This window comes from Homalodisca vitripennis, chromosome 2, assembly GCF_021130785.1.
Source record: "Homalodisca vitripennis isolate AUS2020 chromosome 2, UT_GWSS_2.1, whole genome shotgun sequence".
Taxonomy (NCBI): domain Eukaryota; kingdom Metazoa; phylum Arthropoda; class Insecta; order Hemiptera; family Cicadellidae; genus Homalodisca; species Homalodisca vitripennis.
In genome coordinates this window covers 94585266-94597995 of record NC_060208.1, presented here as the reverse complement: position 1 = coordinate 94597995, position 12730 = coordinate 94585266, and the positions used below count along the sequence as shown (strand labels likewise).

General features: G+C 35.6%; 1 protein-coding gene across 1 annotated transcript in view; it reads left to right on the top strand.

Annotated features, from left to right (window-relative positions):
* Positions 1-12730, top strand: part of LOC124354372 (neprilysin-2-like) — a 59092-nt gene that overhangs the window by 14819 nt on the left and 31543 nt on the right. The window contains exons 3-6 of the mRNA XM_046804775.1: positions 1509-1615; positions 2534-2672; positions 5704-5909; positions 8233-8412. Coding sequence (XP_046660731.1) covers positions 1509-1615; positions 2534-2672; positions 5704-5909; positions 8233-8412 — 632 coding nt within the window. The remainder of the gene's footprint in view (positions 1-1508; positions 1616-2533; positions 2673-5703; positions 5910-8232; positions 8413-12730) is intronic.

The window sequence follows — 12730 nt, the reverse complement described above, 5'->3', positions numbered from 1 at the left end:
GTCACCTACTCAGGAGATTATGCATTAAAAAATGAACTATGTTTATAAATTGAAATTTTAGTAATAAACTAATATATAAATTGAAATTTTAGTAATAAACTAATATATAAATTGTAAATACGGAAGTATTAGGTATATATCCAATTTTAAAATTGAAATGTTTCAATTTAAACAATCACTAACTAACTATGTATAATCACGACCACAATTATTTACGTATATTTAAGAAACCTGCAATGAAAAATGGCAAGTTTAAGTTAGTTGTTGGGGCGAAACAATCTAAGGGAGGAGCACTAGAGTTAAAACCCTTCTCCTCAAAAATGCCATAAACATTGTAGTATCAATAATTTTAATAACATTTAAATCGAAATTCTACGTGATAAATGTCTGTTACTTGGGCTTTTGGTTTTTAGAAAAGGGTTGGAGTGTTTATACAGTTTTATTACACAATTACACCAGACACCTTTTAGATGTGTCAATGTTTGGTCAAAATTGACATTGGTGTTACATAGGTCAAGTAATAGCTCATAATCGGTTCGAGAGCTCAGGAGGAAGAACCCAAAGTTTTACGCATAACTAGAGACGTTACGTCTTTACGTATTGTAAAAAAGTGGCAACAACGTTACATATTATAGATATTAACCAAGGATACATAATTTTCCTTGTCTCAATGACATATAAGGGATTTTTGATGTATGGTTAAATCTATAATGTATATAATTATTTGTTTTTAGTTTGTTTTTGAGGATGGAAGGATTTTGAAGGAAACAGGACTTATCTGGACATTTGCCATAGTATAAAAAAATCAACAACACTAATTTTCGAGATCTGAAATCTGATCTCTTATTCAGCTAAATAATTAACCTAACACATAATTAAAATCTAGGATCTCAAAACTGACATAAATGCTTTATAAAATAAATAATAACAAAGGATAGCTCACGGCCGGCCTTGGAAGTAAATGCTTGGAGCCACTAGACCAAAGACGTTTAATAGACAAAAAATATAGTGTTTTGTGGTTGGATATTTTTGAACTGAAATGAAATCAAATTGTTTTATAAAATTATTATATAATATAAAATATAATAGCTATATTTTATAAATGTTATGAGCATGGATTTTTACTGCAAGGATATGGAAGTCTAATATCAAAATCATTATATTTTTAATGTTATTCTGAAAGCTATTTGGCTGAATCATAGACCAGCATTGTTATCTTTCTTTTAAAGAATAAAAAGAATAATATAAGAATATGGTTGCAGACATTTCATACAATATTTTAAATAAAAGTGTTAAGAATTTCGGCAATAATCATGATGAAACATATATAGAAATATTTATATTTACACAACAAATATCTAGATTATAGATCCACCTAGGAACTAACACGGTAATTACAGTTAATAGGGTATAAAACATTATTTTATTTTGAAACTGGCCTCAATACAGGTTACGCCACTGTGTGTTGTTCTACGCATTTCCTAATGTTTCTTGTGTTCCTTTACTAGCGAAAAGAATCCTGGACTACATGGATCCCTCTGTCAGGCCTTGTGATGACTTCTACAAATTTACTTGCGGGAAATTTCTAAAAACTGCAGAAATACTTGATTATAAGGTAACTCTTGGCTGTTAACAAATAACGTAGGTATCTATTCTTTCTCAGTTTGTTGTCATTAAGCTTAATAAACAGAATTATAAAACTATGGCTAAATAACGTGTCTCTTTTCTGTTAAACGTTTTAAACTTTTCTATATTTCACTAAGAACTTTAATTTAAATGAGAAAGCATTTGGGCAACATGTTCGACATACTGCGTAGTAGTCTCCTTTAATTTTAATTATAAGGAGGTTATTTTTTATAACTACGTTTGAAACCCAGACAAATATATAAATTATGTTTATATTACATGTTTATATGTACATTAAGGGAAATAATGCATAAACAACGGAACATATTTCAAATGTCTGGGGAATTAACAACTCTCATTCGACTTACGAATCACTGCATGAATAATTTTTATATATTCAATATCGGGTTCATTTTCATCGAGTGAACTAAGGTGAGTACGGTAAGTTGGAAAAATAACATTTCAAAGAATTATTGACATTGATTTAATGCGCTCTGATGTCTTACTCTATAAAAAGAAATGGCATAAACAAGTTACGTAACGAACTATATGTAGGAGTAATAGGCAAGGAAGTGCACTTGGATATAGGTAGTATTAGACCTCTGATTAATTGTTTCTTTTGCCATAAACTGACATAATATTTTAAGATCTAACCGTATTTTGGAAGTGTTGTAACCGCTTAGTTTGTAAAAGTATATATGTGAACTTGAAGTAATAAACTGAATATTTTAATTATGCAAGATATTCTTTCTCATTCAAATATCAGACACTCAATTTAACATTAAAGATATTAAATTGTACAATTTTATAATCTATATTACGTCATTATGAGAAAATAAATTTAAATGTAATATTTAACCGTAATACCTATGTACATGTACTTATGTATTATAAAACATGATTTCAGGCAGCTAACACTTCAAGTATTCAAGTTGAATTATTATTGGAAGATCGGTTAAAACGTATACTTTTCGAGGAGTTAAGGCCAGAAGAACCCTCCCCATATCGAACAATGAAACAGCTGGTTTCGCTTTGTATGGATGAAGGTAATTTAGTGTTAATTAAAAATTGTAAATAATGTCCAGGGAGTAATGTTTCGTTTCCTTGTTTGTACTTATTTTTTAATGAGACAGTACACGGCTTGGTTATTTCTTAAAAATATACTTCTACATACTTCTTGGTGTCCTATATGTTTTTGTTTTCAATATCAGTAACGTTTTCTGATTGATCATTCCACCAAATTTTAGCCAAACAAAATAATACTTGGTTATTTAATTTACTGGGTCCTTGGGAAAACAATAATTAGATATATTTTATAAATATAAAGCATTTTTTATACCATGAAGTTTCTTCTACATTAACTACATTTGGCTCTATGTGAAAGTATCTATAAGGGTCTATGATCTGTTTACATTTTCACGTTTTCTATAGTACAGAATTTATTTATCTCTGGCAATAGATTGTTTGCAATGGTATCTACTATTACACTTAAGTTAAGCTGGTATCGTGGAATTTTGGTTCCGTCAAAGATAAATTTCAGCAAAATCTCACATCTAAGGACAATAACATTTGTATGATAAGTTAACACCATAGTGACATTGCTTTTGTTCAACAGCCTGTATATGACTAACGTGTCGGCGAGTGATGGTATCTATACCCAAATTCTTCTGAACTATATAATAAAGGAGAGTTTTTATCCATATAAAACAAGGATACGAATATTTTCTTTCCGTAGAAATTTTACCATCATAGTTTTCATGAACACCTTCAGAGTTACATTAGTATTGTTGGCTAAGACGTAACCTTACTTCAAAACAGCTATTTCTATCATTGAAAATAGTATTTCAAGACTCACTTTTAGAGCCTTATGGCCTAATAAACATTTAGACGTATCACTGAGAAGAAAAATTAAAATTCATGTTTTAATCATTCATCGTTTATAATTTAAATTTATGAACTCATTCATCGCTTATTTTTATTTATTGGTTCAAAACCTCAAAATCATTTCTTTGTCTGTCAAAGACATATCTTCAGCTGCAATGCAGTGGTATCGTAGGTTTTCATAACAATAACATATCAGCAAATACATGTATTCTTAAAAGCTGTTGGATACCTATTGAAAACCTCTATAAAGCCGAGGACCTCTATTTATTAGTCACCTCATACCAAAACCAGTTAGATACTACATAATGAAGTTTTATTTCTACCCCATAAATAATTTCGTGTCTGGAGATTTCCTAAATATTTGATGGCTCTGCAAACAAATCCTCTTTGCAAAACCTACTTTGGAAATATTTAATTCATTTTGTGTACTTTCCAATAACTAAGTAAAATTGCTATCAACTATAAAACTTCTTACTACGTAAAAAATTAATCGATATTGCACCTAAGAATTATCATTTAAGAGCAATCTGCGATTAATTAAACTTACTCCAAAATAATAGCCAATCTGCCAGAAAGTTTAAAAATAAAATGAGGCAAATTTCAATGGATATGTTGGAATTATTAATATGAATGTTGTAGTTTTAATAGCTATAAAACATTTCATCATTACAATGTGTGTTTCAAATGGAAGATTAACTAGTATCCCTCATATTTGTCAGGCAATACGTACTAGTTTTCAATACGTAATTTTTATAAAGTTAGTGTCTTTTTTTAATATGAAACTTTTAAATAACTGTTGTATAGTATATTTATTGTTTAATAAATGTGGAAGTTTAAACTATGTTTTTGAAAGCTTGTTTCTATATTTTTTCAAATTATAATAATTACTTCAAAATCAGTAGAAAATATTACAAAAGATTAAAAAAGTATATTTTTTTTAATTATAACAAAATAATATTTTTTAATATAAAAATAAAAATAATATTTCCTTGTCCTAGATTTATCTTAACATACCATTAGTTAACATTTCAATATTCCTTATGTATTTATTATCACATTCATTACCAGAATACAAAATATCAACCTTAAGTGTCTGATAAACTCAAAATTAGTTGTGTAATAATTACAAAAATAAAACCTCTTAGATCCCTATCATCAGCTGTTTCAGTTCTTAGCATTGAGCCGGTTCAAAGTCTTGAGCCCATTAATCTCCCCGGCTCATGTATTTTTCTTTATATAGTACATGTAAGTATTGTTCGTTGTGGCTGGAGAAGGCACTGACTACTGTTTCAGAGCACTCTGCACATACTTTCAGAGTGACAAGGAACTTCTGAAATTCTTGTATGTTAGAGCAAAGTAATTGTAGTAAGTTTTTATCTTTTCAAGTTTTTAATGTTAATTCCTTATTATTTTCCCACTAACATGCTGGCGTAAGTTATACGTTTCTTACTGACGAGGTCCAGGAGAGGAAATCTTGCCTCCTGCTGCTTTTTTCATAATGAGTGGTCGCAGACATCAAATTCCAGGGTTTCCTGCTCTGTGGAAAAACTGGCCTCCATGATGAGATGAAAATACCACTAGTTAACATGTGCAATACCCTGCTATTTGTTTAATTTATTTATTTTGTTATTGTTGCCAGTTATTATAGTTCATATTTTGTTATTCAGCTTTTAAGCTTAGTTTAAATGCTATTTATTTTTTATTCCCGGTTTTCACTAGGAGCCCGCCCTTAGCCGAAGGGTACCGGGTGGAATTGGCAGTTATTATTTTAAATTATGCCTGTTCCTAATTTTTTATTTACCCAGGTGCATCTGAGACACATGACAAATTTGGTGTTAACTGTAGTAATGAGTTTTTTTTTTTATTTTGTCAGGCCAATATTGTTATTTCGACAGAAAGGTTCTTATCTTGGTTAAAGATGTTATATTTTCTACTCTGTGTTGGTGGTGAATTTCTAATTATTAAATGAATCTGAGCATGCTATCGACGGTGCTCTTTTCTTCTCTTATAGGTTTACTTCTGATCCTCCCTCCCGTTCGCCACCATGGGTGCTCGCTTCCTAATTGTCTACTTGGGTGTGCGAGCGGGGTGTGCGGTTTCAGCATGATGAAATGAATACTTCAATTTCAGGTGTACTAAGTAAACATTTGTGTATTGAAAAACATTATTTAACGTCCAATTCATGGCTTTCAGATAAAATAAATGCCAGAGGCGTAGGCCACGCAATTTCCAGGTTGGAGGCTGCTGGAGGTTGGCCAGTTCTAGGCAACTGGAGCGAGTTTGGTTGGAGCTTCCTGGAAACTGAAATCCGATTGTTCAACCTTACTATTGGGGGCAACAGTCTCTTCCAGCTAAGTGTGGATATCGATCTTAAGAACACCAGTAGAAGAGTCATATTGGTGCGTTTTCCATCTACATAACCACTAACAATAGAGATATAATTATTCCTAGAATATATAAGTCTACAACTTCTCTTATACGAAAAATAGTTTCAAAAATCCGAGATTTGAAATATTTACAAAGATGAAAGTGATTAGTAGATTTTTTTATCTTGTTCATCTTGAGGGTTTCGGTATATCACTTATGATTATAATTGTATTTTATTAAGGAATTCCATACTATTTGAAACCACTTTACCAGGAACACATTTGTTTTTGGGTTAATTCAGTGTAAAGTTTAGCTCCATATACCTTCCGCTTATTATTCTGAAATATGATACTGCCAGATACTTGAAACCAAGAATCTGAATCCACATCCATCTGAAAAGATCTAACATAATCAAAACAGGAGAGTACTATGACAATACTACTTAGTACTTGCCATTATTCGTTGTCATTAAAGGCACCTGCCTACAGCACCAATGTTTCAAAGTACAATAAAATTAGTTGTATCAGCTTCTCAATAAATTATAACCTATACGCATGTTTGAAGAACTTGAAATTACACTTAATTTTAACATTAAAATAATTTGATTTGATAATAACAAGCACTAAAAGGTACCAGCAATTTCACTTTGATCAACCTAGTACATGATGAGTTTATTATTTTTAAATTACATTCCAAACTATCCTGAGATAAGTGATCATCACTGAGAGATTTTAAATTTAAAAATAAATTATTCGGGAGTGTAAAACTGGTTTTACGTACTTGCATAATAGATCAAATTTCTCTTCAGTATTATAAATGTTATTATATAGCTCCATCAATTTCTGTAATAATTGAACTATTCTAATCCAGTGCTGACTAATCCTAAACTCGAGGTCTGTAGATCTTAAATTTGGAAACGGGAGTAGGTATATTTTAAATAATATTATTACAGTGATCATGGTTAAAAACTTCAGATGAGAGCGAAATTCCTTATAGTTTTTATTTTAGGGTTTTCACTTCAATGAGGGCTTCTGGTTAGAATGAACTATATTTTCGACGACACTGGTGGGTGAGCTTTGTTCCTTCAATGAATAAAATATACAGAAATGCACAGCTGTAAAAAGCCCACCTTGGTTATAAAAAGTCTATTTTTGGCCATTGTAACTTTCTTCCGAGATGAGGTATATATGCTACGATAGTTAAGTTTGCTTTGTTACACCGATCAAGAAAATATTTACATATACAGTTCTGAGCAACATAATTAAGGATACTAAAACTAATATGATAATTAAAAAATACATTTGGAATATGTGGCAAAATTTGATAGTATTTTTTTATTTAATATCTGCATTACACCACTGATCAAGTACGTCTTACTTAAAATGTTCGAAAATACAGTACAGAGTTACACACATACTTTTACTAAAACTCCCCATTTTATTACCTAGATAACATTAAAAAAAGTTAAGATAGTGCCTATATTAATTCAGCATATCATTATATTATCCCCTAATAGTGTTTACAAAGAAATAAAGAAGAAATGAATTGTAAGTTTAAAAACCAGTAAAGTGTAGTTCAGAGGGATTTTCGAGAAAGGAATAAGCCTATTTGTAATCCAGTGGCTTCAATAATGTCCCTGTAAGTTTTCAGTACTACCAATCCAGTTATATACAACGTTGGTAAAACCAACGCACATACTACAGAAAGACACTTTTAGATTTTTATTTCGTATTATAATTTTTTTTTAATAATACAAAGTAGACTAAAGTTGAATTTTAATTATAAATGAAACCCTTGTATTTGCATGATACAATTTTTGAATAAATCATTTGTTGTTTTTCGGGAATAAATATTATCTATTGAGCCCGTAGGCGTTTGAAACTTACGAATGGATACAGAATCCAAGTGCTAAATTATTTAAATAAAAATACCTAAAACGTAGTGATTCATAAAATCAAACACACTGGAGTTAAGCGTAGGTAACATTAAATATATGAAAGATAAATAATATGTTGGAAAACAAAAATTTATTCATAAATCATTTACCTGAGACCAGCAATACATTAATGATATAATACACAAACAAACCGATATCTCAGCCGACAATAATAATACTGCAAAAAGCAATTAATGTTATTTTCAATTGCTCATTCATTTATTTGATAACTTATATGTATGTTTAATAACTTCACGTTAACGTCAGACCTTTAAAATCTGATCAATAGACCAAAGAAGTTGTTCAGTATTTCCACTCATCCGCAGGTTAAAATCTTCTTAAAATTGTTAAAGTTTAAATGTAAATGTATATCTATTTCAACGATTTTACGATTTTAACGTATTTATTTGTTTATACAGTTAGAACAACTAGATTTAAAGAAGCCTCGTCGATCGGTTTTAGTCTCAGGACTAAGCCACCATCAAGTACAAGCCTACTACAGTTACATGGTGGACATAGCAGTGATGTATGGGGCAGATAGGCGATTAGCAGAAGTTAAACTCAACGAGAGCTTGTTATTCGAGATTGAGCTGGCAAAGGTAAGAGTCCGTTAATTGACTAAAATTAACGGATTACATACCCGGGATTGTTGAAATACGTACAGGGCCAACCAACAGAGAGAATATTGGAATAAAATGAGTATATAATAAAAGATCATTTACACTATACAAAGAAATCCATTTTTGATCATATTGTACTGAAAATAAGTTTATTTTTAGTACTTTTGAGGACACTAAGTGACATGATTCTAGATCGGTAAATCAGTACAAAATGTTTTATGTACTTTATACACAGTAGTTATACTTTCTAGCACTAGTTTCGCTACTAGCTTGTGGCTTATAAATTATAAAGTTGGATTATCATATATAACCCTTCTCCGAACCCTGATATTAATCCAGCTGTCCTTCATCTCTAGATCTTATATACTCAATATATCTTACTACACTTGAACAAACCGAAACAAATCAGGGCGCCACGTTAAATTTAAAAAATATGAAAAGTTAAATGTTAAAAATGCATGCCTTAAGTTGTACTTTATACTATATGACTTTATAGATCTGTTTATGGTATTTTAGGCAGTATTTATATTAGAATGTTTAATGCATCTGAAAGTGGGGTATAAATGAATATATACTATCTAATTATACATATTTTACTTCTATTTTGATTTATAGATGTGTGTGTGTGTTTTTTTTTTTTATTAGGGGTTGTGAAAAAATGCATTTCCGCATGCCAGGCTTAGGTGTTTTGCCTGGGTATGTCGGACTCGAACATTGGCTGGTGACTGTAGCCAAAGCTAATACCGACTAAAAAACTTCCCCTATACTCCAGTCTCTGAATCCCTGTGGAAACCGCCGTTAGGCATTACATCGCAGGGAGAGAATCTAGCATTTCTGCTCTTTCATCAGGTGGTTGAAGTCATTTCTTCTCGTCTAGTTATTGCGGAGTTTGTACCTCTGCCTTTCAATAGACCTTAGTTCTTTCAGCACCTCCATGGCGAATGTGCTGGTGGCGTCCCATGTAGCTTTCGATGACAGCATAGCTTCTACTAGTGTTTCTGAATGCAGTGTCCGGTTAAGAATAGTTTCCAGGTTGTCACGCTGCAAACTGAATCTAGGGCACATAAAGAATACGTGTTCTGCATCTTCCGAGACTCCAGGACAGGACGGACACTCCGGCGAATTATCGTGCTTAAAGCGATAGAGATATGCTCGGAAGCAACCGTGTCCTGATAGTATTTGTGTCATATAGTAATTGACCTCTCCGTGACTTCTATTCAGCCAGGCATCCAGTTGTCGTATTAGGCGGTACGTCCACCTACCTTTCTCCGCGGCATCCCACTGCGCTTGCCAACGGCGTATACTATACTGCCGTTCTTCGGTCCTAAGTTCATCAAGACTCGACGCAGATGATTTTCGTCGTTGATAGAGGGCTCGCCTTTCTTCGGCTAGCACTCGGACAGGCAGCATTCCGGCAATAACGCACGCCGCTTCTTCTGATACTGTGCGGAAGGCACTGGACACTCTCAAGGCGCTTAGTCGATAGATGGATGCGACTTTTCTTCTTGTCTCTTGGACTTCAAGGGCATCCGCCCAGATGGAGATTCCATAAGTCAGCACCGAGGTGACAACTGACGAAAGTAAGCTCCTTCTGCACTGCTTTGGGCCTCCAACGTTAGGCATGAGCCGTGATAGGCTTGCTCTTACTACTGATGCTTTGGCACTCACGTGGTCTACTTGCTGCTTAAAGTTTAGTCGGGCATCAAGCATCACTCCCAGATATCGAATAAATGGTTGTGATGTGATTTCTTGTACGCCGACATTCAGCTTGACAGTTTCCATTACTTTTCTGCCGGTAATAAGCACTGCTTCGGTCTTATGCTTGGCTAGCTCCAAGTACATCATATCCATCCATAGGTTAATACGTCTAAATACGATGTCGAAGATTAGTTTTATCTCTTCAAGATGCTTCGCGACAATCACTACGGCTGCATCATCTGCAAATGCTGCAAGTTTTGCTTCAGTTGGTAGTGGTATTCTTAGGAGGCCATCATACATAATATTCCACAACAAAGGACCAAAAACAGAGCCATGTGGAACACCTCCAGTAACTTCATATTCTGTTGGGCCATTCTTTGTGTCATATTTCAGGATTCTATCCGTGAAGTAGCTAGCCACTATCCTGCATAGGTATTCTGGCACGTCCTTCTCTTGTAGGGCTTGCATGATCCGATCCCAGTTTGCGGAGTTGAATGCATTCCTGATGTCTAAAGCGGCCACTAGACAGTATTTCTTCGTACCACGCTTCCACCTAGTTCCTGCGATTGCATCCTTGGCCGTGTTTACAACCAGGTTGATCGCATCCAGGGTTGATCGTCCTTTTCGAAAACCGTATTGATTGTCTGCCAGGAGTGGATCGACTATCGCCTCAATCCTCTGGTGGATGATTCGTTCAAGTATCTTACCCGCCGTATCTAGCATACATAGTGGACGGTAAGATGACGGTTCTTCTGGTGGCTTTTTTCCTTTAGGAAGCAGTACCAGTCGTTGCTGTTTCCACTTTCGAGGAAAAATCCCTTCTTTGAGGCATGTGGTGTAGACGTCAGTGAACAGTGCTGGTGCTGCCTTAATTGCTGTTTTTAAGGCGATGTTTGGGATTCCGTCTAATCCCGGTGCTTTACTATTCCCTACTCGGTTACACGCTTCCATCAGTTCGTTTTCTGAAACTGGCGGGATTTCTTCCAGTTCACACTGCACTACCGGGTATTCGAATTTCCGTTGCCTAGGGAACAGTGCGGTAACGATCGTCTTCAGAAATTGTGGGCATGTGGGCGACGGTGTTGCCTGGTTTTTTAGGCGGGTCATAGCCACCTTGTACGGTCTGCCCCACGGATCCTTGTCTACCTCATTTATGAGCTCCTCCCAGCATTGCCTTTTGCTATCTTTGATAGCTTTGTTCAGCCGGCGGCGCGCTGTTTTGTATTCTGCCACCAGCTCCGCAGAATTAGGTCGTCGGTAGCCACGCTGAGATATTCGTCTTTTCTTCTGGCACTCTTTACGAAGGACACTGATCTGATCGTTCCACCAGTGTACCGCAGGGCGTTTGCTCATGCCACGTTTCCGCGGCATACTCGCATCGCAGGCCTGAGCAACTCTCTTCATTAGATCATCAGCTTTCTCTTCAGCGCACTCCCCGACGATCGGACTACTATCCAAAACTACTACCATCGCAGATGGGTCGAAAGATTTCGCTCTCCATCCAACCGCGACTGATCGCATGGTTGGTCTTTTAAGATTCGGGCTCGTCGCTATTTCCCAGAATAGAGCACTGTGATCACTGGCTGTGTAAATGTCCATCACTTTCCAGATATGGCTGCGCTTGATGAGGCTGCTGCTGACAAATGTCAGATCGATGATGGAACTTGCCTCTCCTTTGGTAAACGTTGGGGTTTCACCAGTGTTGAGCAGGACTACGTCCAGTTTGGCGATGGCCTCCAAAAGTGCTTTACCTCTTGCATTGGTCGCCCTGCTGCCCCAGTCAACTGCCCAGGAATTGAAGTCGCCGGCGATTACCACCGGATAGTGCTGCTTCGCGTCCTCGGTCAGCCGGTCCAGGAAGTCGGTGAATTCATCCATGGAGAGACTCGGTGGTGCATAACAACTGTAGAATCGGACCCCATCTATCCCCACAGCTACGAAGCCGGACTCTGTAGTATTAGCCACACTCTGGAAAGGAAACTTGCCGCAAGACCATATGACAGCCTTGGTTTTTCTGTCCTCTTCCCACGGTTGACTGCTTAAGTGCCTGTAGGGTTCTGCTATTACAACTACATCAATCTTCAATTCGCGCACTGTCTGCATAAGCAGGTCGTGCGCCGCCTCACAATGGTTTAGGTTGAGCTGAAGTACTCTCATTTCCGTCTGCTTTTCAGCTTCTGGAGTGCCTCTCTGAAGAAGGGGCATCTGCTAGTACCTGCATGATGAGCTGTGTCTTTCCTGCAGGCCTGTTCGGCGCACAGAGCACACTTTGCTACATTCTTGCATTCTGCAACTTTGTGGCCGTCTTTCCCACACTTAATGCAAAGTTTGGTCCGGTCCACATTGCTTTTACATTGACTGGCGAGATGACCAAAGTACCAGCATTTGTAGCACTGAGTCGGTCTCTCTGTTAATCTTACGCGGCAATTGACCCAGCCGATCCTTAATTTGCCGTGTTCTCCGATAACCTTTTTCACTATTGGAACTGCCAGTGTCACAAAGGCGGTCTGAGTACCTCTATAGGCTTTCCGCAGCGACTTAACTGCTTCGGCTGGGATCTTGTAGTCTTGTCCAGCTGCTGTTTGTAAAGCCCTCAGAA